The sequence below is a fragment of the Vidua chalybeata genome, chromosome 6 (assembly GCF_026979565.1).
Source record: "Vidua chalybeata isolate OUT-0048 chromosome 6, bVidCha1 merged haplotype, whole genome shotgun sequence".
Classification (NCBI taxonomy): Eukaryota; Metazoa; Chordata; class Aves; order Passeriformes; family Viduidae; genus Vidua; species Vidua chalybeata.
Window position 1 is genome coordinate 60,344,502 of NC_071535.1, and position 26,514 is coordinate 60,371,015.

The following is a 26,514-nucleotide window of genomic DNA, read 5'->3' on the forward strand; positions in this document are numbered from 1 at the left end:
AAGGAAAGAGAGAGAGAAGGAGAGAGAGAAAGAGAGAGAGAAAGAGAGAGAGAAAGAGAGAGAAAGAGAGAGAGAGAAAGAGAGAGAGAAAAAGAAAGAGAGAGAAAGAGAGAAGAGAGAGAGAAAGAGAGAGAGAAAGAGAGAGAGAAAGAGAGAGAGAAGAGAGAGAGAAGAGAGAGAGAAAGAGAGAGAGAAAGAAAGAGAGAGAGAAGAGAGAGAGAGAGAGAAAGAAAAGAAAGAAAAGAAAGAAAAGAAAGAAAAGAAAGAAAAGAAAGAAAAGAAAGAAAAGAAAGAAAAGAAAGAAAAGAAAGAAAAGAAAGAAAAGAAAGAAAAGAAAGAAAAGAAAGAAAAGAAAGAAAAGAAAGAAAAGAAAAGAAAGAAAAGAAAGAAAAGAAAGAAAAGAAAGAAGAGTCCCTCCCCTCTATTGGTATACCCAGGTACAGTCTCACTGGCTTTTTTTCTCTGTGCCCTTTATCAGACTGATAAGCCTTCTTTTCCCATGGCCTGCAGCACCTGCTTTTGCTTGTGGGTCTTAAACTACAGATCTTATCTCGCTTTACCTGCAAACCTATTCTTTCATGATCTAAAAACAACAACAAAAAAAACGTGAGGGGACAAATGATATTCTAGACTTTAAAAAAGCATGCTGTGAATTAGAAAGCAAGGGAGGCAAAAGTTAATATTCATCCAAAACCTCAAAGCAAAAACAGATTCTTGAAATAAAAACATTAAAATAAAATCCCATCAGATTTTCACCAATTCGAATTTATACTTCTTTCATCTTGCAGCTAGAGAGAAAATTGAAAAAAAAAATAGTATTTTTCAATTTTCCTTTCCCCTGCAGCTGCATCCAGATGTCCCCGACTGCTGAGGCAATTCAGAGCAGCACCACAATCCCCAAGGAGAGCTCCTCTAAACCACGCTGCGTACGAGAGGTCATTCTGCAAACTTCATCTATTTACCCTTCAGCCTGCCACAACACAGAAGTCGTTCTGTGTTCGATTCTCAGGCTCGGGCAGCCGTGCTCCATCCCCTCGCCGCCTCCCGCGGGTGTTCCGCGGTAAATGTGTCACTGCCCTCGGCGCTGCGTCCCGCCGCAGGAGCGGGGATGTGGCAGCTCCGCTCCGGCAGCACCCGCAGGACTGCAGCACGGAGCAGCCCTGCCCTGCCCTGCCCTGCCAGCCCCCCTGGAGCAGGGCTCTGCAGCCCACAGGCGCACCTGAGATGCCGGCATGCAGGTAATCACATCCAGGTAATCACATCCAGGTAATCACATCCAGGTAATCACATCGCATCCTCCTCCCCTGCCCGCGCAGCCTGCCCGGGTGTGAGGCGCCGCAAAATCGCTCCGGTGATTCCACAGCGAATCTCGGACGCGCGGAGGCAAAACACTAAAACAGCTGCTTAAACCACAAATCACTCCACTGTGACTCCACTTCCAGCGGAGTCAGCATTAATCAGCAGTCTCGGGCACTTTCCTCAGCCGTGAAACACAACAGACTCATTTTGAATGTGACATGGATATGTGCTCATTTGTACTCCCAAACTGCGCGAAATATGGCAATTACAGTTCAAGCAATTACCACTAACCCTAACCCTGGAATTAAAAATAAAACTGAAACTCTTCTTTTTAAAAATTACCTTCTTTCATTATCTTCACAAAATATGTTTCTTAGCCTTATTTTAATTAAAGATGCTGAAACTAGGAATGACCAAACCAGACCATTGCTAGTCCCACTGCAGGATTTATCTTCCACAGTCCATATACCAGCATAAACTCTAAACTAGAGCAGGCAGAACCTTTCTGATGGAGCCATCATTGTGAAACTAAATGGAAAGCAATTTAGCTTTCATTTAGAAATGCACCACTTTTCAGATAATGAATTAAATTAAATTTTATGGAGTCTCAAAATAATCCAGAAAGGGGAGATGCACTCTGGAAGGGGACCTTCTGCACTCCAGCTGCAACGAGAGCAAACCTGCAGGAAAAGCTCCTGAAAGGACTCTGGTGTGGGTGCTGGGAGCTCAGCACCAACTGTTTTGTTCCAGCAATTGCAGATCCATCTGATGCAAATGTAACCTGACTGAACAGGTTTTTTTAACCTGAGTGTGTATTTTACACCCTGATTAAATCTGACCTCTCAGGAACAGTAAAAATCCAATTCTGGCTTTCTTTTTGGAATGAAAACAATGCATTAAAATACGAAAATACTTTCAAGTTTTTCCTGTGCTATAATTTTTTTTTTCACAGCAACTTTCTTCAGCTGGTAAGCATCCCATATTGATAGGCAGTTCAAAACAATGTACAAAATTTATCTTTTTTTTTTTTTTCCCTTTAACTGGGACCAAGATTACACATAAAAAGAATCAAATGGTGCATAACATTGGCAACAGCCCCTAATAAAGCATAATTTGCATTTTAGGGGCTTCAATGGGGTGTAAAATAGCACTGCAGTGATATTAATTCCTATCTGTGTTTGTGATATTGTGTGTTGCACTTTTGTAGATCTAGTCTTAACACTGGATGGATAATAGTGGATAAATAGATGAGCACACTGGAACCAAAATGGAAATGTCTTTTCTACATCATTTTTGATACAAATGTCTGGTTTCCAACTGGCACCAGCTGCACCCATCTGCAACAAACCTAAGATAAGTAGAAAAGAGCTGTCAAATGCCTCATGCCTTCCTTCAACTCTTCTTCCCATCTACATTTTTCAGCAGAAGCAACAGAGCTGAAATTGCAATAATCCTGCTGTCTGCAGCATTAAGAAACCAAAGAAAAAATTCATCATCTCAATCCCACACCAGTGGAGAAGAACAAAGCCATCTAAAAGGGCAAAGGAACAGTCTGACTCACACACAAGCACCATAGGCTAAAAACTCCTATCTTTGGGTGGACCTGATCAAGAGCCATTGAATAACAGCATTGAGAGGGCAGGCTTTTTCACTATGGAGATAAAACAGCATTCTGTGACATTTTTCTATCAGAGGATCAAACTGGAACTGCATTTGATTTGGAAAAAAAATATGGATATGGATTAAGAACTTTAAGAAAAATATAATTGCTTGAACCCAACCAGAAATATACACAAATAAATTAGAAAATCCAAAACACTTAAAAGAAAAATAGTAGGAGAGAAAAAAAAATTCAAAGACTGTCTGTTCTGGATTAGCAGTTTGGGAGAACTTTGGTTAGGGCCAGGTCTGAATTGCTACCAGACTTCAGACATTCCCACCTTCAGCAGGCAGGAACAGCTCAGGACACGGGTTTTGAGATCCTACAGGAGATGTGCTGATCCAAGCTGTGAGTAACAACCCTTTCCATTCCAAACATCCTTCAACTGCATCTATCCAAGAGCCACAGCCTCAGCAGGAAAATAGACTTTTGGATCTAGAGCTAGGTCACTTCTCGGGGTCCAGGTGTCGAGGGGACCCCAAGAGTGTAAAAGTCCTCATTTCCCAGCCCACACAGCCAAAGGAGGAGTCTGAATGTGCAGGGTCGGCTTCTCAAGGTTGTTCATTTTCCCTTCTCTAGAACATTCTCTCTCTGCCCTGCTGAGCTCTGTCCAGCAGCTCGGCCATGGCATTCTGTCTGCCCTCAGGGAGGTGTTCACATTTTATACCAAAAACTCCGTGTGCTGTGTTTACAATAATGTTCCAATATCTGTCATTGATGTTGGACAGTGTGTCCCTACCTTAAACCAATAGAAAAGTGTCACCAGCACAGCAAGACACGGAGGACAGGAAGAATGAAAAAAGGTCAGGACACGCCCAAATCCCTCCATCTTGACCCCTTGAACCCCATTCTAAAAGGCCCTAAAATTCTACTTCTTCACCCTGTGCTAATTCAACTCCCACACTACTCAAACCCTTGTGGTTTGTAATTCCTCACACAGAGTTGGCAGCTTTTTCCACGGGCTAAAATCGAAGCCACAGGTGTTTTTGACTTCGTGCCAAGGTCTCCGAGCCCCCTGCCAGGGTCTGGAGCCAGCCAGGGCAGCCAGAGGGATGTGCTGGGCTCCCACAGTGACTGACCTTGGCTCTCTGAGGCAGGTTCATCATGGTGTCTGGTTTGAAGTCGTTCTTGTTCTTCCTGCACAGCACCGCGGTGATGATGATGATGATGACGGTGACCACCGCGATGGGAGCCAGCACGGCTGCAATGATCCACAGGTTGTTTGGGGGGTTCTTCACCACAGCTGCAGAAAAAGGCAAACCAGCATTGGCAAGCTTCACTGGGCAAGGCTCCTGCTGCTTCCAGCCTTCAATTGCCTCCATGCAGAAATTAGTATAAAAGCACTGCAGTTAATCTAGCTTTCTATACAGGGGAATCCCTTTTGCATTACATTACTAGGGGGGGGAAAAGTGAAAATTCAGCAACACTGGAATTCACCCAATCCCTGGGCTCTCCTCTCTTAGTTTTATATTACCTGGTTGTATGCAAAAGCCGACATCCACTCCAAAGACAAGATAGATACCATATAAGATATCACTCCAGCAGTTCATCCATACAATAAACAAACAAATAAAAGGTGCAAGTAATGCATCCTCAACTACTTTTCAAACACAAACCCAGCTTGGACCAAAGTAACATAGCATGTGTGTTAAAAGAACACACATGGAGTGCATACATGATGTCAAAGACTGGCTCAGCAGGAGCAAACTGGCAGAGCTTTTTAAAAAACAATGAAACTAGCTCAAATGGTTACTATCAATATAAATAAGGCAATAAGAAGATGCTTCTCCTGTGCTATAGAAATAATTTATCATAGTTAAGGTCAAAAAGAATTCATCATTTCTGAAGGAGTGGAAATAATGAGGTTGCAAAGAGCTACTTGCAGATTTATTAATGATGGCACCAGGAAAAGGGTACATTTCAGAAATGCAGCAATGCAAAAACATTTCAGACTCCATTTCATCAGAATAATCTCTCTTAGTATGAACCTTCAACTTGTTCACACATACGAGATCCTCCTGTGACACATTCCCAGTTCTCTCATTTAATTTCATTTCTTTTTGGAAAAACAGGCAACCTCTTTATAATGCTGAACTTTGCTGTAGTGAGATATTTAGTGGACTTCCCCATGTTTATCCCTGTTTATCCCTTCCCTGGACTTTATTCCTGTTTATTTTGCTGTGGCACTGGTTGCTGGCGTGGTGAGAACACCAGCACAAAGCAGCCGTTCCCATTTCCTGGGGGACCGGCACTTTCAAATGTCATTGAGCTTATGAGCTGTCAGAGGCACTCAGCATCTCTCAGGATCAGACTTCAAATGCAAACCAGCTTGTTCTGCATTGGGAACCTTACAGCTCTCCAGCTGAAAGCCTGGCTGGAGCCTGAGCCTGCTTTCTCTGTAGATTTGCAACTTTTTGCAAAGCCGGTGAAGTTTGTTGGGTGAGGTAGGAGCAGCACCGTTGGGCTCAGAGCTGCAGCACAAGACTGCAAAAAGGCCAGGTTGGAGACTTTCAAGGTTCACTTTTCAGCAGACTCGCAGAATTCTTAATTATTGACTTTGACATTTAGTTTGGGGATGAAAGGGCTGTGGGGAAGGAAACGGAATCTGAATTTTAACAAATAACAGAAACTTTAATTATAGACTGCTGCTGTGGAAGCAGCAAACAATGGTTGAAAAATTATATTTATTCCTTCTAAGGGATGCAGAGGAAATTGTGACCTTATGGCTAACAGGATAGACATTTAGGAGTCCTAATTTACATCTTTAATTCAGTTACCAGACTCCAATGTGACCTAAAGTCAACCCATGGTTTTTTCAACTCAGTAAGATTTCAGTGGAATTTGAAACAAGCCTTTCATTCTGTTGTAACTCAGTCTCTGGCTCATAACACAGGAACATCAGGTTTTTTGTGTTATTATTCCTCTGTCTCATCCAACCCAGCTATGAGCTCCCGAGGGTACGTGTCTTTTCTCACAGTGTTTTAGGACAGAACTTTTCATTCTGCTAGAACAGAAATGATAATGAGAAAAAAGGAAATCCACACAAAGTATTTTCTGTGGCAATACAGACTACAAATAACCGTGTCCAAAAGGAAAGAAATTGTGTTTTTTCCATAATAAGGTATAAAGGTGGAATTACTTCCTACATTTCAAATACTCTCGGGTACCTCAGGTCACAATTTCAGTTTCTGTCTATTCTATTTTTACAGTGGTCTACGCATACGTGGCTGGTATGAAAATCTACAGATGAATAAGGCTGCCTTATCAGACCATGGAAATACAAGGTTAGATGATGAGCAGTGGATTCCATAATTGCCTAAATATCCATATAAATATAAATCACATCACTGCACAAAGAGCTAGGAAACTGCTGTATCTTCCTTAGGAAAAAATACATTAAAGAAATATTCTCGTGGAAAACAAAATTACTTGGAATTTAAATGCTGGAATTTATGGAATGGAGATCCTCAGGATGAGCTCAATTAAAGTCAGTAGCAGATCATGATCAAATCAAGGATCAGATACAGTACATGGTGCATTTTCTGGAAATTGTATCATATTTCAGTCTTCTTACTCAATCCTATGTTTATGGATGATATATAAGTTACTTATTTCAGTGGTCTCTTCTTTTCCTGTCACCATTTCACATAATTATTTCAGTACCACCACTCCTCCAGGCAGATATAATTGCACCAAGGACTCCCACTTTATGTGCTGTTTCACCAGTAAGGAGATCCAGTGCAGAAATCCACTATATAATTTTGATTCCTTCTAAAGAAACTCTTTGGCCAAATGGAGAAATCCAGTTAGCAAAAGGCATGGATTTGTACACTGCATGAAACATAATTCCACTTTATGTTAACTGCAGGAAAAAAAAACACTCCAAGCTTCACCACAGGTTTATGACTATGGGCCAAGTATATAGGAATAGCTAAAAAAAAAAAAGAAAATTAGAGAAATCTATGTCTACAATAACTCAGTAACTGATGAAGGTCTTGAAAGAGAAATTTGAAAACACTTTACTTTGCAAGAATGGAGTATTTTTGGCCACGTTATTCTGAATGATACTATCATATCTTGAATCTGAAAACTGCCAATATGCACAAGTAGCTCTTTTCAACATCACTTTTCTGATTTGTGTCTGAATTATATCTTTAACAACCATGTCATTTTCTTGGTGAAAAATCTTATTTAAAAAATAATCATCCCTTTGAGACAGAAAGAATCTACACTATTTTGACCAAGTCAAAAATAAGGGACATCTTAATATCCACCACATTTTACTTTCTTTGGCCAAGTTATATGAATGGCAGCTTTGTCCCACTCATCATCAGTCTTTGGTATCATGGTTTTGTCAGCAACAGAATTAATTCTGACTTCCCACAGAGTTCAGCTCATGGAACAAAAACAATGATTAAGTATGGAATTTTTGAAAGGACTCTTACGATCAGCTTGAACTTGGATGACATAGCCCAGGGTCAAGGCCATCCTCTGGGAGTCAACTGTACTCAAAATTTTGGCAGCTGCAGTGCCCAGCAAAGGCTTCCCGTTGTATAAAGTGTAATATGTCAGTTCAGCTGGCTCCTTGGGTCCTGGAATACGTTGAATTTTTACCATCTTCAAGGGAAATAAAATAAATAAATAAATAGGTGAGGAGAGAAAGAGAAATAAACTGTGTTTGTGTAATACCACTGCAAAACTTGCCAGGAGCTATTTGGAGGCCGTGTCCACAGGGGACTCCTTCAAGACCTCCTACAAGCATAAGCTCCATGCAAATATTCTCACAGGATCAGAGCTTCTCCCCTTCAGAGCCCAGGCTATTAAATCAGCCAGTCAGAGAAATGACTAAAATTTTTCTTGAAAAAAATTTAAACATAATCCTGAGGTAAAACCCTACACTAAAAGCAGGCACCAAAGAGGAAACGATCACATTTTTGGACATTACAGTCCTCTGTAAAGGGGGAATTTTTATAATCTGTTCTAATACTGAAAACTCTACTTTAGTGGCATATTGCAGTTGAAAAACAGCCTCACATTTCCCTTCTATACTCATTATTTTTTTGTCCCAGGTTGATAACAAAGGAATCATGCTTTTCCCATTTTATTCTGCAGAACACTGGCAGAATTTTTCCATTGTACCTCTACCTTTCCTGAGAGTGGAGAAAATGTCAAACATTTCTAATGATGAGAAGAAAAAGGAGTTTTGTGATTCTTCTCCATTATGTTATGGACTAAAATTTTACAAAGGTTCAGACTTTTGGCAAGTAAAATGTGTTCCTTCTTTTCAATTCTTTCAATGGAACAATACAAAGAATTGTGTGGGCAAATGGGAAATGCAATTACTTGGGTTTATACCTTACAACAAACAATTCTTGAAAAACAACTTAATTTTTTTAAAAATAACTAATTTCTGAAGATTGAAGAAGAAATCTTTTAATTGCCCATAGCATCATTTGGCTTAATTGGTGAGAAAACAAAATATGATCAGTTCAAAATACTGAATGAAAAATGCTGTAAATAACAGAAAGATGATTAATAAATTACTCAGGTCTCAAGTCTCTACTTCATAACATGATCTGAGGCCACATGATTTGATGACTAACCCTGTATAAATAAAGGCTGCTTCTTATATTTTTTTCCCAACAAAAAGAGAAAAAAATGAGTTTGAGTTACCTAGGAAACTTTTATCAAGAAGAAAAAACTTTGAACTCTTCATTATGCTGAGTACACTAAAATATGTACTTTGCACCAATCCTCATAGCAACTAGAGAGAAAATATTTATGAACACTGATTAACTAATGATGATTTCTCGAGGGTGACAGGCATGCCAACATGGCTGGCTGCAGAAAAAGGCACCACCAGCAGTGCCAGGCATTCCTCCCTCGCCGCTTTGATACCCATGAGAAATACAGGAAATTTCAGCCTAGAAATTTAGCTAGACGTGTCTTTTACAGGAACTGAAGAGGGACACATGCAAGCAAAGCACTTCTCTGAGCACACTGAGCACCTGCACAGTGTAGCTGCCCACGGTGGTGGCACGTCTGAGCCGCCGTCCCTGCTGGTGGGACATCATGAACAGCGGGGCCAAGCGCTGCTCCATCAGCCTGGCAAAGCTCTGGTTGTTCAGCCCCAGCAAAGCAATATCAACCCCTTGGATGACTGTGGGAACAGAGGAAAAAAAAAAAAAAAAAAAAAACACAGATCAGCACTTCATGCACCCACAGGTCAAGTAACACGTGGTCTGTGGGATAGTTTGGGACAGGGAGGTGCGGACTAACTTGGAAATTAAAGACCTGGACACTGTTGTCCCCTCTCAGTAATTCCCTGTGGGGATGTAACACACTTCTGTTTTAGTCCCTGCACTGCTCATCTCAGATAATATCAATGATGCTTCACAGAGTAAAAATCTCAAAATACCATTTCTAGACCTTCAGCTTATTAAAATAGCTCAGAGGAGCATCTACTCTATGATCTTCAATGTAAAAATTAGGTTCAAACCTATTTGAGAGCTGCTGGGTTTATGCTTATTGCCAGATGCTCCTATTAACCAGTTTCTGTCCTGAGGATTTGAACTCTGACGTTTGGATTTTGTACAGTCTCAAACAAAATATCCTGTTTGAGAGCGCTGAAACATGAATAAACATTTCTCAAGTATAAATGAAGGCATCTGAAGTATAAATCAATGCAAGATTTAAAAGACACTGGATTCTAAAGTTCAAGAAAATTGATATGACATGCTGCTTCAATTCATACATATGTATGGTTTTTTCAGTATTATTTCAAAAAAGTCTTCTGGGACCACCAGGTTTTTTTTTGAAAGCAGAGTTTCCATTGTAATGTCAATAATAATCCATCACAGCAAGTGCACAGAGGCAAGAAATGGAGTATCAGGTTCACAGGGTCCATACTGGGAGGAGCTGCACCACTCCCTTCAGAGGATCATCATCTCTGTGTAAACTTATGTTTTAATTCAAATTTATGAAAAGATGGAACTGGTACCAAGTCTATTTCATGTCAGAGCTCTTTGCTCTTGCTCTCCTGAGCATTAAAGAATTCCAGGTACAGATACATCAACTAGAAAGGCTTTGGTATCACTCAAAGATGTCTGAGGGAAAGGGTCTCTTTCTTGCCCAGTTTTCATTTCTGAAGTAAAAATGATTGTGCATGAGAATGTGGCACCTGTGAAATGACTTGATAAAAGAAGTATTTTGAAGCCTAAGATCTTCAAGTGAAAGATGCAAAAATCCCTGTGCCCAGAGAGTGAGCAAATCATAAAGTTCCTTGGTGTGACAGCTTCACCTTTGTTCCTGGGTTATGTCTACGTGTCTCTTTTGATTTCAGATTTAAATCCATGTCCCAGGGTATAATAAATAAATAAATAAATAAATAAATAAATAAATTGTTTATTTGTGTCTCAAAACTCTCAGAAGATAATGCTGCTCTCAGAATTGTTTCAGCCAAAGTGTTATAAATTCTGAGGGGGGTGTTGGTTGCTGGAGATGTCACTGTTCCAGGTCATCTATCACTTATGCCACAGAGTGGCTCTAAGTGCATTTGCCCAGCTGAAGGCAGGTTCTGTGGGCAACCACTTATTTCTGTGTAAAATTACTGCACTTCTGTGTTCATATCAATGAGCACTAAAAAATTATTACCTGGAGTGCCCGGAGGAGGGAAGGACATTAGAAAGTACCTGTTATCACCCAGTAGTCTCTAGTTGATTCCGAGACATCAAGGTTTGGATACTCCAAAGCTTTAAAAATAGAAGATTAAATTATGTCATAAAATTCCAACATCCTACACATTATGCATCCCAACAATGGCTACCCTGACAGCAATAAATAAAATTGAACTATGGCCCAAGAGGAGATTTAGAGCATAATTTTCAGGGTTACAATTTCTTTTCTGTCTGAAAAAGAGCACCAAGTGTAAACAGAAGAAGCACTGCCATACAAAGTGGAGCATATATCTCCTGTTGCCAAAATACTGGCTGGGACAGAGTCTGGGATGAAGCCCAGGAATGCCCAGAACCAAGAAGGATAGCTAATAGGTGTTCTATTCATCTCTGCTGCTTTCTCCCCTGCAGAAACCCTGCAGATGAGATTCCATGATGATTCTGTGATTATTCCTTATGTAGCCCAGACCACAGTTTTAGCCTAAAATAACATGAAAATATACCAGGATCAGACTCCACATGGACTGCAAACGAGACTAGCAAAACTGTGAGCACACCTTGGAGCGTGGTGCTCTCTCACTGTGCACCGTTTGAGGCATTACCACCATATGTGTCTGCATCTGTGAGAAACTGATATTTGCTGTTGTGACGCCTTTTGTTAGCTCCCCCATCTCCAAAGTGCACTAGGCTGTAAAGCTCAATATGCTGCTAATTCATTCCACAGCTCAGCGTTTGTTCAAGAGATGAATACCGGGAGCTTAATTCAGAAAACATCCATGCTCTGCACGTTGATAGGCTGCTACTGAGTCACCTTGATTTTTAAACCCCAAAGTGGCCCAGAATAGTAAACATTGTAAAGGATTTGATTACACACAGTAGCTGCTTTTGAGGAGGATTTCACAGCGTGCCCCGAGCTGTGCATTTCCAGGACAGACTGCAAAGGCTCTGGAGGAGCCACTGGAGCCTACTGGGAAATAACATGCTCGGAGAACAACCTCAATATTTGTTTGATAAACTGAGACAACTACACTGCCACATGAATTAGCATCAAACACTCTTCAAAGGAAACATTTTCCAGACACACTATCAGTCTGGAGCCGTAAACTCTGCGTGCGCATTAAGTTCATGAGTTTGCAGTACAGCTGCTGCACTGGGAATAAAACCAAGAGCTCCAAAATGAAATATAAGCCATTAGTTGTTAAAGAAACACTAGCTAAAGACTTTATCAGGTCTGTTCATCATGTGTGGGCATCAGCAGGCAACTGCAGTACCGCACGAGACTTGCTGTGTGACAAATGGCTCGCACAGCTCCTGACTACCAAGCATATGCTTGTATTGCTCTTGTGAGAAGCACCACAATCCTCTTCCTATGCAACAGGCCTATTTTGGAGGCCAAACACTTGAACTGAGCACAGCCAGCACCAAAACTTCCTCCAGCTCTCTCCTTGTGCTCCTGGATGGCCCATGAAGGCATGTCCTGATCACAGAGGGATTCCACCAGCCATCAAAAAGGAGCCTCTCTAATGAGGAATGGGGACATCCCTTCTAGGTCTATGACCACACCCTCTGTCAACAGCATCTCTCTCTCTGCCTCCCCTTGCCTGTGGAAAGACTTTATGAAAACACAAGCCCACCTTGAGATATGTCTCTTACCCCATGATGGAAACTCAGATTTAAAAGTGCACCAACACAGTGCAAAACCTCACAGGGCAGTTTAACCTACTTGTTTCCAAACATCATAATTTGATAGGTAATGCCTCAAGAAGGACATACAAACCTCCTTTCCCAAAGATCTGCCTAAGTTAGCTGTGATTCCTGACTGCTTCACAGCAGAGGAAAACCACTTATCCCACAGAAAGCTCATGGTGCAAGTCACTGGTGAATTGCACCATGTAATTTCTCTGCTGTTGGGCTGTTTGCAAACAAAATGGACTGACAAAAAAAAACCAAAAATTTGTAATTTGTGTTTTCCTCAGGGCTCACTTTCCAACAGTCTGCTTCTGCATATACCCAGCACGTCCCTGTCTCTTCTCACTCCCAGTGAACACAGAACTCCAGTCTGCAGCGAGCTTAATTTCACACATCACATTAACAAGCAGATTTAAACAGAAATCCCCATAATCAAGTGACTTGTCCCTTTAATCATTTTACAGAAATCAGCAGGCAGAGTCGGAGAGCACATGCACCACATGGGCTGCCCACACAATTGTGTCCAGCTCTCTGCACCTCAGAGCCCTCACAGCAACTGCAATGCAAGAAAACCATTGATGCCAAAGTGCTCGGACCACGTGTAAAATGAGGATGCAGTTCTCAGCAAATGCACCAACAACTTTTTAAAACAGAAGCACACCTCACTACCCAAACACACACTCCCAGCCTGATCCCAGCCCAGCCCCTGGAGCAACCACTGGGGCTGAGGATTCCACTGAAGCAAAAGCTCATTCAGCACTGTGCTAAGCACTCCTGAAATGAAGACTTTGGGACCTTTTGTGCTTTGCTTTTCACAAAACTACAATTTTATTTTGTTTGAAATCTAGCACAGGATATTTTTTTTATATTAATGACAGAGTATATATGTTTTTTCTTACTTTTTAGCCAGTGTTGCTGGCAGCCAAAATAAACACTGAGCCCAGGGGAAAAATATAATAATCTAATTCCCCCCCTTCCCTTTTTTTTAACAAAATACTGTTTAAAAACTAACCAGAAAAGCTACCTACAATCCCTGAGCTTGACAACAAAGCCAGATCCTGGTGTTGGCTAATCTTGATGCTGAGAAGCACATACTTACATTCAGCAATGGTGAGAGGTGGGTAGGTGAGGTAGAAACCCACCAGCTCAGCTGACAGCTGATTAAGAAGGTTGCTGGAAATAGTGCCATTTAGAGTTGTGCTTTGATTTTTCACTACATAAAACAGAGTGACAGCTTGGGAGACATTGGAGGTGTTCAAAATCTGAAACAGGCAAAAAAAAATAATGTGTTGCTGTGGTTCAGCTCATTAAAAAAAAAAAAAAACACCAAGGCAATGCAAAGAAACTGGGGAAACATTAACCTGAAGAATGGATTAACTACATCTCATTCAACTTTACTTGTGTGATACTTTAATCCCTGCTTTTGCACTTGCAGGATTCCTGGAGGACAGCAGCAGGCAGAAAAGGTGCAGCCAGGACTGAAAATGTTTTCCCCTGTTTTTACCAGGAAATGTGGGATGAGGGAGAGGATGCTTATCAGAAAAACCACGCAGTTCTTGATGCAGAGAAATTGTCCTGTTTATCTTGCTGTCTTTGCTGCCTTCCTACTGCTGGTTTCTAGACCTACACATTTTCCACATGAAATTAAGGGATATCATCTCTCTGTTCCTGACATCATATGAATCCCTGCTCTCCTCCCCACTCTAGCCCAGTGCCAGTCTCTTGCTGAGCCCAAATCTGATTGCTACATTTTCAGGACCAATTCTATTCAGCAAGTACTGGATGAGATTCTCAAACACCAGGAACAAAACCCACATGTTTCCTGGAAAACTTATGCCCAAGGGCAAGAGGGATGGGGTAATTTGGCTACTGATAGGCAGGCTCGATGGCATTCATTAATGTTATTTAAATACACCATTTTTATTGTTTGGATCACCAAGTTAAAGAAAAACCATGGTATTAAAAAAAAAAGCATCAGAAGAGCCTAAGGTCAGACCAAAAGTCTGCCTAGCCAATGTCCACTTACAAATGGCTGGAGCAGAGGGTTGGAGAATTAGCACAGGAGAAGAGGAATAAATGGCTCTCAACAGTGTAAGTTATCCCACACCTATGTCAGAGCCATAAATCATATGCCTGGGTTTAAAAAGGGTTGATATCTTTTTACCCTATATCTACGGCCAAATGGTTTTTGTAATTTCCTTATTTTTTTCTCCAGTTGCATCTGGACATCTTTATCACACAGTGCATGAAAGGATGCTTCTTCTTATTGAAATTTGAGTAGTTCTGTTATGGGAAACTCCAAGCGACCACTCCTGATTCACTACTGGCTGGAGAGCCATGGCCAATTTCATTTCTCCTTGCATGAAAGATGCTTCATGCCTTTTACCCATCTTCCCTCTGCTCTCCTAGGGCAGAAATGCCTTTTCTGAGCTGGCTCTGCTGCTCCAGAACGGTTCCCCAGTTTTCAATTCATCTAAAGCCCTCATACAGCATTTTGTTGCAGGGACCTAATCTTTTGCATGATACTGGAATAACTTCAAAAAAATTGATCATGAAGATCACACCCTTGAGCCTCTTACTTCCCAGCTTATATGTTGCCTCCAGGACCTCCATCCTATCTCTCCTTAAATTGGCAATACCCACAAAAACAGCCCGACCTTCTCCTAGGGCTCTTTCCAAAATTGCTTAGGTGCTTTGTGAGATCTGCCACTTCCACCACAAGCAAATTAGGCACCATGAAGTTCCCCGCAATGCCACGGGTCCAGCCATTGAAAAGTTTGATATTTAATCACTTTACCTACTGTAGTGGGCCCTCTCTTGCCCTGTGCTTTGCTGCCTCTCTGAGCTCCTCCAGTTTGAGCACAAGCTCACAAGAAACAGCACCAAAATAATTAGCAGAGCGTTGACGGCAAATTTTCTCCTTCTGAGGGGCACAATCCATACACAGTTTTATCAAAAATCAAAAACATATCACAGTATTGCCCAGAGGATCGTTTGTTTAGTCCTAAAGTATGGCAGAGAATGTAAGAGTGTTGGCCCACTCTACATATAAAGGTGTGTAAAAATCTGTGGTGAATTTGTGCCCGTGAGTATGAAACTGAAATGCATACCAGGAGAAAGAAATGGATTCCATTATTTCAGCTCTTAAAAACAACTGTGCCTAGCACCACCTTTATACCTGAATAGCCTCACTGAAAGCAGCTAATGTGTCAGAATAACACGCTCACTAAAAACATAAATTTGGAAGATGTGTTTTTATACATGGAATTTCATTTATATGACTGAACTGCAAGCAGTAAAACTCCAATTCGTGAAAAGCAAGCGCCTTCTATAAATCATGCATTTGTAAGTTTTCCTGCAATGCATAAACTATCTTATTGGAGATAAAAACATAAATAAACTTCCTTTCACAGTGGCTAGCAAAGGCACTGTGTTGGAATAAAAACAAACACATGGCAAAGAATAACTAGGAGGGGCTGGCAACAGGCACTGGCAAAGCACCCAACACTGTACCTGCACAGTCAAGTTGTTGCTGGTGTTTAGGACCTTTCTTTCAGCATCCTGAAATGCTCTCTGGAGCCGCTGTTCCATGGTCTGAACAAATTTGCATGACTGAATATTATCTGTTTGACCCACAAACTGCAGCTCTGGAAAAAGGAAGGCATTAGCATGTGGACAAAGTATTCTCAGTTGCAGCACCAAGAACAAAATGATCAATTTGCACATTAAGCAGGTGAAGAAAATGCCACTTCAGGAACTGCACTAAATTAGCCTTAATTGAGACAAAATGTAAGAATTAAATTGCATTATTAGAGCTGATACTCTCCACAAACAAATGGAGATTGCTTCTGCAATGATATATAAGATGGTAGGGTCTGTTCACTGTGCATACACTTGCTCAGAGCCAGGCAGTAAGCAAAGTCATTCTAAAAGACAAGTTATAATCTTAAATCTTGCAGGTCTTTTGGTCCTGCAAAATATAATCAATCATAATATTGATTCTCATTCTGTTTTATTTGCACTCTAGGAAAAATGTCCTTAACTGCAACTGCCATAAGTATGTGTGTACAAACATTGTAAGTACACATGTGAGAAATATTTTTTATCATTTAATCCATCATTTCAGAGCACTCTGCCCTCTCCTAATCTTATAGTGCCCCACAATTACTCTGCACTGATGCTTGCTGTCACATCCCCTTGATGCCTTGCTGGGCTACCTAAAAACAGAGGCCAGACAAAATTAAGGGGGAAAAAATGCAGTTATATTTATTGAAGGGCCTTCAGGTACATTTCAGGCAGACAAAGCCCTCCCAAAAAATTGGATGATGGGTCATGGGTTTCATACATTTGTAAGTTTGGTTCATTTACATATTGGGGGTTGATCTTTGAATTACAGCTTTGGGTAATGAAGTCATTTACCCCAAGTTTGCTCCTCCCCAACTCACTTTTGTTTCCATGTCTCAGGGTCTGAGACAGTGAGGTGTCCTTGATTGCCATGCCTGGAGAGGAATTGTTGTGCCTGCCCAAAATGGGAAAGCAGCAGCTCCCACTGTACATGGGGCTGAGTTATACGCTAAAGAATTGCAGGATTACAAACCTATGGAAAATACAAAAGCTAAAACGCCAAGGCATCGCTCTCACAGCAGCGCCCACGGCCCTGGCAGCAGAGCACGGGGGTGCCCACAGGACACCTGAACCCCCAGCAGAACCTGTCCTGCTGCCAGCCCCACTGCCCAGAGAGCCCCTGGGCACACGCCCACCCAGGCAGGGACCCCTCACTCACCCGTCTTCAGCTGGAAGTGGTAGGCGGGCAGGGGCTGCCAGGGCAGGGCCAGGGCCACCAGGGCCTGCAGGTGTGGCACGTGCTGCTTCATGTCCGCCGTGGCGTTGCTGAGGCCGTAGGCGAGCAGCTTCTCGGCGACTGCAGCCGGCGTGAAAACCAGCCTGCCCCGCGTGACGTAGTAACCAACCGTCAGGTTGCTCGACTGCTCCAGGATTTCAACCTAAAACACACAGGCCAGCGTGGGTTTTTTAAATTTTTTTTTTATTATTTCGCTTGCAGCTCAGCCGCTGTTTGATGGGGTTTCTCACCCTGGATATGTGCCCCTTGCAGGGTTTTTATCCTGCAGTCCCCTATAAACCCTGTGGGATCAGTTAGTGTTACATCAGACACGGTGTGGATGCTGAGAACTGGTCAGAGAACAAAGTCAGATAAACTTGCCCAGGCACTGCTCTGTCAAGTTCTGGGAAAGTTCAGAGAAGGAATTAAAACAATTCTTCATCTTTGCAGCTGGTGCTGTTTTCTTTTATGATATTTACAAGAGGGTGGTGTGCCTAATTATCCAATGGTGTGAAGGACATTGATTGAGGACCAGAATCAGGTCCACCTGTATCATAACTTCTATAAAAAGTGTGTGGTTTTTAATAAAATAGCATTTTGCCTTCTGAGACTTTGGAGCCTATGTATCACCTTATTGTAAAATGCAGGTGAACACAGTGGGAAGAAATGATGATGTCTGACTCCAGTTCAGAAGGCTGAATGATTTCTCTATTATAACTATGCTATAATACATTAATATACTATAAAAAGGAAGATACTAAAACTACAAACCTAATTGTTCTAACTACCACATCTAACTCACTAACAACTTGTGACCCTGTTCTGGAGGGTCCAGACACAAGTGGATTTGATTTGCCAATCAGGCTTAAACAATCCTCACCAGAATCCAATCAAGCAATTCCCCCAGGTAAACAATTCTCCAAACACATTCCACATAGGAAAAACAAGGAGCAGAAATAGAAATTGTTTTCTCTTTCTTTCTCTCTGTGCAGCTCCATGAAAAATCCTGAGAGAGAGAGAAATGTGCCTACCACATCGCCTTATTCATCCATCCTCAATACAACAGCGACAAACACGGTATTAGCAGAGCTGCTCAGAGAGTTTTAGGCTCAGCCCACGCAGTTTGGGCTCCGAATTGAAGGAGTGCAGAACTGCTACCCCAGCTGCAAATCTGCAGGTTAGGCTGGGCCTTCATCCATGCACAGATTCTGGGACATTTTACATATGCATGGAAAAACACAGAGAGCTTCCAGCTCCTCCTCCGTGCCTGAAGTTCACTGACTTTATGCATGTTTCTGTCATTGCAGGTTTGCAGACAGATTTTTGAAAGACAAACGTTTCCAATATTTGATTGGGCTGTCTCTTATCTCCTGTTCTCCTGTACTGTCCCACATGGTTAAATCTATGACCCATACAAGTGGAAATGCCAAACCACAAGAATGGACACACTGTGAGTCAAAACATGAGCTGAGTCTTACCTCAAAATTCTGTATTTCCCAAAAAGGTTTTAGCCCTGGAACTCCTCACTAAGGTTTAGCTGGTTTCCTCTGTTAGAAGAAGGCAGCCCCTCCCAAGTTTGTAAAAAGGTAGGGGACTAAACGTGGCAGTTTTTATTGCTGCTGCCATGGAGCACACAATTCCCAAAGCAACTGACATCCTCCACACTTACAGCAATAAAGCGTGATGACTAAAGTCAACCTGATGACCTCTGTTTTGAGAAAAATTCCTTTTTTTCCTTCCCAGAGGCTTGGTGAGTGCGGCTCCTAACAGCCTTAGACCCCACACAGACCCCAGCCTGAGTGCAGAGGAAGCAGTGTCCAAGGAAAAGGGCGCTGGGGGCCCACCTGAGCCTGCTCCCACACACAGCAGTGCAGAGGTTCATGCAATTTAGCTGCAAAGTGATGAACGCATCACCTCCATTTCTTTTCAATAAAACATGCTTTCTCCCTGCTCGGGATTCTTGTTCTTGGGAAATTGCACCTGTCAGGTACTGGGTTTTCAAAGCAGGGAGTGCTCTGACAGCAGTGACATCCCATTTCCCAGCCATGCTCTTGCCATTGATCCAGGCTGAGCACAGCAGCACCCGGCTGCCCCTGAGCAGAAGTCACTCCTGAGCTGCAGGGGGAAGAGGAAACTGCTGTCAGTAGTCATTTCCCAGAGCACACTAAGAAGAAGATTGCATTTCTCTCTTCTTCTTCATCAAATATACCACTAAAAGCTTTGGAGTATTCATTATATTTTTAGAGACCAGAGTGGGTGCCACCTCTGCCTGCTCTCCATAGGAAAATCTCAGTGCTCCCCTCCAAGAGGCATCCAGAGACACCACTGGAGCTGCAGGCACCTGTGGTTCTTTGGTGGGAGAGCTGTTTTGGTGAAATCAAGCAGGGAAAGCCAAACACACTTACCTGAGCACTGACATTCTGGTTGAAAGCTTGTCTCAGCACTTGGTTGAGGCCTCTTCTCACACTCTCCCTGAAGGCATTGCTGATCATCATCCTCCTTGTGTTCAGAAACAGAACTGTGGAGCAACAAAAGCCACGGGGTGGTTTGAGACATCACCACGCCCTTGTTTGCTTTCTTTAATTGTTTTACATTGGGCTGGCTGTGCAGGGATCATCAAAGCAGCTTGGATTAGCAGCAGCTCCAAAGACAAGAACTGCAGGGGCTCAGCAGCTCTGAACTCCCTATTCATCCCATGGCAATAGCCCTTTGTTTCCATGTTTCCAGAGCAAGGTCTAACAAATGCAATTTCATTAGCAGCAACAACAAGTCTTTGCCATGCTGCCTCTCCAAGGAGGCGTGAGGCCACTCACTGCCTGAGGACAGACTGGCACAGCATTCCCAGGGGACTGAGCCAGAGCTGCACAGGCAGGCTTCACATCTTCATGGCCTCAGTTACATAAAAGAAATCTGCTGCTCTAGTGTTACAATTATTTTATATTTAGAAAGCATCTGTATGCTTTTTTTAATAAATCTATCACTATCTTCTTATTTTTCTCTTATAATTTTCAGGAAGAGTTTCATAGCTGTGCTTGAGTACTTTCAATCATATACTGTACACAAGCTGCTTTTCTCTTTAGAAATAGCTGTTGTACTCATCATGCTTCTGATGGGGATATTTAGCAGCAAACAAACACACATTAGGTCCAAAAGCTGCTTATTTCACTGTAGCCTGTGTCATGCAAGGTCACAAACTCTTTTTCTGTACCTATTCTTTGCTGAGATCTCCAAGACACACACACATCTTCTGGTGCTGTGCTGCCACAAGGAGTCCATGAGAAGCCTGGGCAAGGTACCTTTCCAGGCCCCTTGAGTTTAGAGTTCTTACAGATAAGGAGAAGCTGCCCGTGAAAAAACAGCCAGAGCCAGAAGTGGCACTGTTCACATAGAAAACTCAAAATCCTCCCACTTTAAAGTGTGCAACTCTAAACACTAAACATAATTTTCAAACGGATCTGTAATGATAGAATTAGGTGTTCATATTAGAACAGAATTAAGTTTTTGTGGATAAACAGGGCTGAGGACCAAGGCAGGTCACTGCACGGTCCGTCCTCTCCAGCAACACAGACTCCTCACTGCAAAGCACCAAAGGCACCAAACCATCCTGTCCCTCCACACAGGTGGTCCTGCAGTGACCCCTGAACTCCACAGCACCCGATCTCACCACCTCATTTGACACATTCACGTTAAAACCCAAGCCACAAGTAAAACCAACGCCGCTGCCGACTAACAGCCCTGCTCGTACCCACGTGGTTCATCAGCACAGATCAGTCACTCCTGCCCCACATTCCTGGACACTGGGGTGTGTTTCTCACACCTCGCAGACACAGGAGAGCCCGCCAGCTAGCCCAGAGGCTGCACCTACCTGTTTTCACCATCATGTTGGCAGAGAGCCGGCAATCCAGGGAGGGAGCTGCCGTCATGTTAGCGAAAGCGGCTGCTGCCGTGGTGTCGGGAGGAGCAGGGGTGAGTTCCACTGCAGGAGGGGGAAGCCTAGTTGTTTTCGCTGATGCTGTAATAGATGTCAAAGCTGCTGTCATTGTCAGTGGGAATGGGGTTGGCGTTTTGGTGATGTCTGAGCTCGGGAACTTCTGGGTGTCAGTTACGGTTGTTTCTATCTGCCTTGGTACGTGGGCTGTGGGTGCGAGTGTGGAAGCTGTGACCGTGCTGCTCTTGGGGGTTATGAGCAGAGCTGGCATGTCCAGAGGTGAGGCAGTCGTGTTTCTCGTTGCAAAAGGAAAATCTGCCCGTGTTCCTACTGAGCTTAGATCCGGTGTCAGTTTTGTGGCAGTGTTATTTTTTGTTAGTGTCAGGACCGGTGTGCTTAAAGCCATCACGGATGGCAAAGGTGTGTTTTCAGTGCCTAGAGAAAAGAAGGAAGAAGCTGGCACTGGTGAAGCTGGAGATGATTTTCTTGTTAGTGGTTTTGCTTCTGAAGTTTCTACTGTAGGTATTGCACCAGAAGATACTCCAGATAACACTGTAAGAACAGAATGGGTAAAGTTGGTTGTTGACAAAAAAGGAGACTCTATCTGTGTTGGTGATGCATGGACAGAAGTTATGATGACTGCAGAGCACTGGTGGTAGGGGTTTGCAATGGGATGCCCTTGGTAGCTTTATTAGATATGTTACTGGGAGCTAGACTATGACTTGTAGCACTTGTGTCCCACTCCTCCTCACTGAATGTGGCTGGATATTCATCAGCCATAACCAAATAACCAGGGGACTCAACTGGCTGCCTGCAAATTCTGGAAAATTCCCAGAACCAGTGTCTTCTCAGATAAAACTAGTCAAGAGAGTTAAGCCAGAAGGCTTGGTGACAGGGAGGGGAGACTGGGCTGGCAGTGTGCTGAGGGTGACACTGCTTCTGTCTGGGGCTGAAGTAGTCAAGCTGTCAGTGAGCTGAAAAGCCAACACCAGTGCTGTGGCGAATGTTTTGGTCAGTAATCTTTCCAGCATCGCTTGTTTGGGATTCTAGAGAGCTAGGGAGAGCATCTGCAGCATTAACAGGAGGTACATGTAAATGGAGAGGTGCTTTCTCATGTATACTGATAGGAACACCTCCAGCACGGAAGAAATCAGCAATGTTTTCAGCCCTGTTTCCATGCTTTTTTTGCAGAGAGTCAGGCATTGTCAATGCAGTAGCAATGGATGAATACTAAACAGGAGATGTTTTCAGTGCAAGAGCATCTATACCAAATTCTGAAAAGTTATTCTTTTCAGGAAAGGGTAAATTTGAAATGTTTTGACTATAGGATGTATATTTATAGTTTGCTGAAGGGGTGGAGAAGAGTAGCTGCTGATTTGTATTAATTTTGTTTTGCAGACTTGACACTACCGACTATGGTACGTAGTACTTGTCTTCCAATGGAAAAGTACTTGGAGCAACTTCCCTTTTTTCTATTTGGACTGAAGTTTTTACTGAAGGAATACTAATGCCAGCTGCAGAGAGCAATGCTTTATTGGTCCACGTAGAAGCTGAAGTTAGAACTTCAGGAAGGCTGACAGGATCTAAATTGCTTTCAGTGTCTGCATTCAAAATCCTGGAAGAGCCAGAACTGTGGCTGTCCATCACTGTTGTCATGGAAACAAATGATGGCAGCATACCCCATGCTGGAGGCATGACAGAGGCGAGTGGCTTTTCATCAACTGAATGCAGAGTCTGACCAAAGGTTAAATGATTTAAAGCTCTTGGAGATGAATATTCTGCATGAGGGGTCACAAGAGTGGGTACTCCCATCTTTCTGTCTTCATTTACAGTTACATCTGAACTTTCTGCATGTCCAGGTGGAAGATGTGCAGTCACAAAAGCAGTGGTGGCAGAAGTGTTTGTTGTAGCAGGTTCAGGTTTGGAAAGGTGTACAGTGGAAGCAATTAATGGCACCGCAGCTAGATCAAGACAGAGTTGTCATGGCCATCGCCAAAACTCTGTCTAGTATCCTTGCTCCTGTGAGGAGTGTACAGGTTTGGATACCTGGGGAAACTTTGGAAAGCTGAGTTCCATAATGCAGAACATTATCAGCATTAAAGTTCATGGACATCTTTGCTGTCACTCCTCTTGTGAAAGGCGGTTGAGCTGTCCTTGCCACAGGAAAGCCACCAGGATTTGGGAAAGCAGGGCTGAACCAGCTGGGAGTCTCAAGCTATTTGCCTGCTAAGTTCCATCAGTCAGGCCTTCTGCAAAATTCTGATTCCGAGGCAGCAGTAGGAGGGATCTGCAGCCCGTCCTGCTTGGCTGCTGCTGCCCTGGGACTGGCTGTGTGTGCTGCCCCAGTAAACACCTCGTTTGTCTCCGTTAGCAAGGGAGACCTTGGGCTTGTTGGAGAGGAGTGTGCTGCATTTCTAAAGAGAAAATCTGTTTTGCTTCTAAATTCTCCTACTGGCAGCACCGCGCTGCGAGCGTGCTTTGCATCTGGAAAAAGTGATATTGGCAGTGAAAGGGAGGACGTGCTCTGTGCTGAGCTGGAGACCTCAGCCGAGCTCCTGGAGGCTGATGACATGAAAGGTGCAGGGTGAGAGGCTGTGGTGCAATTAGTCAGTGCTGTGAAAGACTGAGGGTGATTCACTGATGGTATCAGATGTGGAGTACCCGCAGCATGGAAGACTGATGTAGGAACTGCTGCTTTATCCTGAAAAACTGATGATGACAGAAGAGTGGTACCACTAATTCTGCCAGTCAGGGCTGCCCTAAATGGCTCCAGTAGAAGACACATTATACATACTCTCACCAAGGAACCATGACAAACTTTTGGAAATTACTGTCAGGGGAGACTGATGCATTTTTGACCCAGGAATACCAGAATTTACAGATGACAGAGAGGTCCTTTCCAAAGGAAACCCTTTTCCCACTAACTCTGTGAAATGCACTGTTGTTGATCCAATGAAAAGCATGGCCCCCATGAACAAGCTGGGACCCCTTCTGTGATTCACCACACTGGAATGCACCATGCTTAAAGCACTATTCCTGCTTTCACTAACCTGTGAGCTAGCTGAATCTGTGCTGAAGAAACCTTCAGGATCTGCAGACAAAGGCACTTGGATGGGCAGTACAGCTGGTTTAGAAAAGTTAATGGCATGAGGTGACTGGATTACCAATGAGGAGAATGATGGTGATGAAACAGCAGCAAGCATGTCTGATCCTGATGTGCTTTCTTTGGAAATGGAGGGTGTTCTCTAATGGCACTGGCTGGGATGGCACAGCTGCACTCAAATGTGTCACTGGTGGTGTGGTGGACAGTGTGGCAAACATACCAAGCTGAGGCAAACCTGTTAGAGCAGCTGTGTCATCTGCATCTTGAGACGACGGCCTCAGGGGCGACTCGGCTGAAACCTCAGCGGGGTCCTGGGGCGCACTGTTCCCACTGCCTTGATAGAGGGAGGGTGACACGTGCATCTGATCCAAAGTCCTGGTACGGGCACCAGTCAGCGTTGTTTTTATCATCTGAAGCAGGTCTGCGTTCTCCAAAGTCTGTCCCAGAGAAAGGTCAGCTACTGAGGGAGTCTTAGTTTCTGTGGAAGGCCGTGTTGGTGATAGTATAGATCTCCAATTAGGAAAAGGTCCTGTAGAAGGATCATCATCGACATGCTGTTGCCTGACACCTGTAAAAAAATAAGTAGAACGAGTACATTCTTCCCCAGAATGAGGATTTGTTATCTTGTTGCTACAAATCACAACACAAAATGCATTAAGTTTGGTAAAACAAGTGATTTTTTTCTGTTGTTTTCAGAGTGCATAAAATTTCAGAGAAAGTTTAAAAAAAAAAAAAAAACCCAAACATGAAACCCAGTGAAAGGTTCAACACAACAGATTTTAAGCCCCTCAACTCATTTCATCTGACAGAAGAATAAGGAAAGCTGCCTTGGCCAAGCTATTCCAAAATCCTACTTTTACCAGGGATGTCTCAACACACCAAAAGACAGATTCTTAAGCCTGGGACAATTCTTGGGGTTATCAAGAGTCACCCTGTGTCAAAATACTGTGTGAGAAGATGGGTTCAGAAGCAGTGCAGAAAGGGTATGGGTTTTGACAAGCAAGCTTCACTGCCTTGGCATGCAGTCTGACATGGGAATGGAGTCAGCACTGGCTGCGTTCCTGTAGGATGCATCTGGAGGTGCTCATCCTGCCAGCTCTAATAACGCGCGCTATTACAGGCACAAAAGGGAAGAAAATAAAGCAGGGATGAACAAGAGGAGAGGGGGGCAAGATCCAAAACTAATTAGGACATTAAACTCTTTTTTTGACATGTGCAGATGCACAACACATCATTTCAAACACCAGTTTACTCTGCATTCAACACTATAATGTTCCTAGGCTTTGTTTTCTTGAAATGATTACAGTTATCCTAAAATCACAGAATGGGAGCGCTCACATTTGTACTAATTCGAAGATTAAGATTCACTCAAGAGGAAAATCTAAGGTGGTGGTTTGGTTTTTTTTTTTTTTCCTTCCCCCACATCAAGACAATAGATCAAAGCTCAGTCCTGGCACTTGGTACCATGGCAGTCTCTGTCCCCTTGCATAGCCAAGCAGAGGAAAAACACAGAGCTAAATCCTGCCCTCCAGCTGCAGCACATCTGGATCAGACACTGGGGATGCCAACCTCCTCCACAGCCCCGTGAACAACCCAGCATAATGGTGAGGAAGGGCAAGCAGAGCAGATCTTGAGACACATAAAATGGGCTGGACACTGTCTCCAGCCACTCATGAGCCCAAGGGTCAGCAGAGCCAACAGCACCAACTGGGATCAGCCCACGTGGACAGGAGCCAGCAGCAGGAGGCCTTGTAGCACAAGGGAGGAGAATGGGTCACACTGCACCTATTTAAAGCTAAGTTTCTTTCCTTCTACAGTTTTCTTTCCTCCTAAGTTTCTACATCACCCATCCCCCATATCCACAGGTCACAGCAGATGATTAGGCCAGCTCCTTCGGGCTCCCGTGTGCCTTCCACAGGAACGTGCTGGAATTATTCAGCGCTTTCTCTCTCTAAAAAGAAAAAAATAATACACACGTACAAAAAAACCCCACCAAGAAAACCAAAAAAGAAAACCCAAACCGATGAAAGATCTTCCATTTTATCCCTGTATTTAAGAGTTTTATTAAGCCATTGTGAAAAACGGCCATTACTATCTCCTTCACTGAGATGCAAGAATAATTATAGTCTCCAGAATCTGGAGCCTATCAATTTGGTTTAGGGAAGCAGCTCCAGGATGGGCAACAGAACAGAGCTCTGCCCCCCAAGCAACCAAAGAAATCCCCAGACCTTTCACCTGACACAGGTTAACTTGCACACTTGTGATCCGGAGAAAAGCAAAGGGAGGCAGGCACAGGGCTACCTATGGCAATGAGAGACAAGC

At 43.2% G+C, this 26,514-nt stretch overlaps 1 protein-coding gene across 1 annotated transcript in view; it reads right to left on the bottom strand.

Moving 5' to 3' along the window:
• Positions 1 to 26,514, bottom strand: part of KIAA1549L (KIAA1549 like) — a 73,800-nt gene that overhangs the window by 46,445 nt on the left and 841 nt on the right. The window contains 10 exon segments of the mRNA XM_053945891.1: positions 4,039 to 4,202; positions 7,405 to 7,576; positions 8,968 to 9,119; positions 10,651 to 10,710; positions 13,421 to 13,583; positions 15,835 to 15,968; positions 17,105 to 17,324; positions 19,567 to 19,679; positions 21,027 to 21,641; positions 24,428 to 24,760. Of these exon segments, the coding sequence (XP_053801866.1) occupies positions 4,039 to 4,202; positions 7,405 to 7,576; positions 8,968 to 9,119; positions 10,651 to 10,710; positions 13,421 to 13,583; positions 15,835 to 15,968; positions 17,105 to 17,324; positions 19,567 to 19,679; positions 21,027 to 21,641; positions 24,428 to 24,760 (2,126 nt within the window).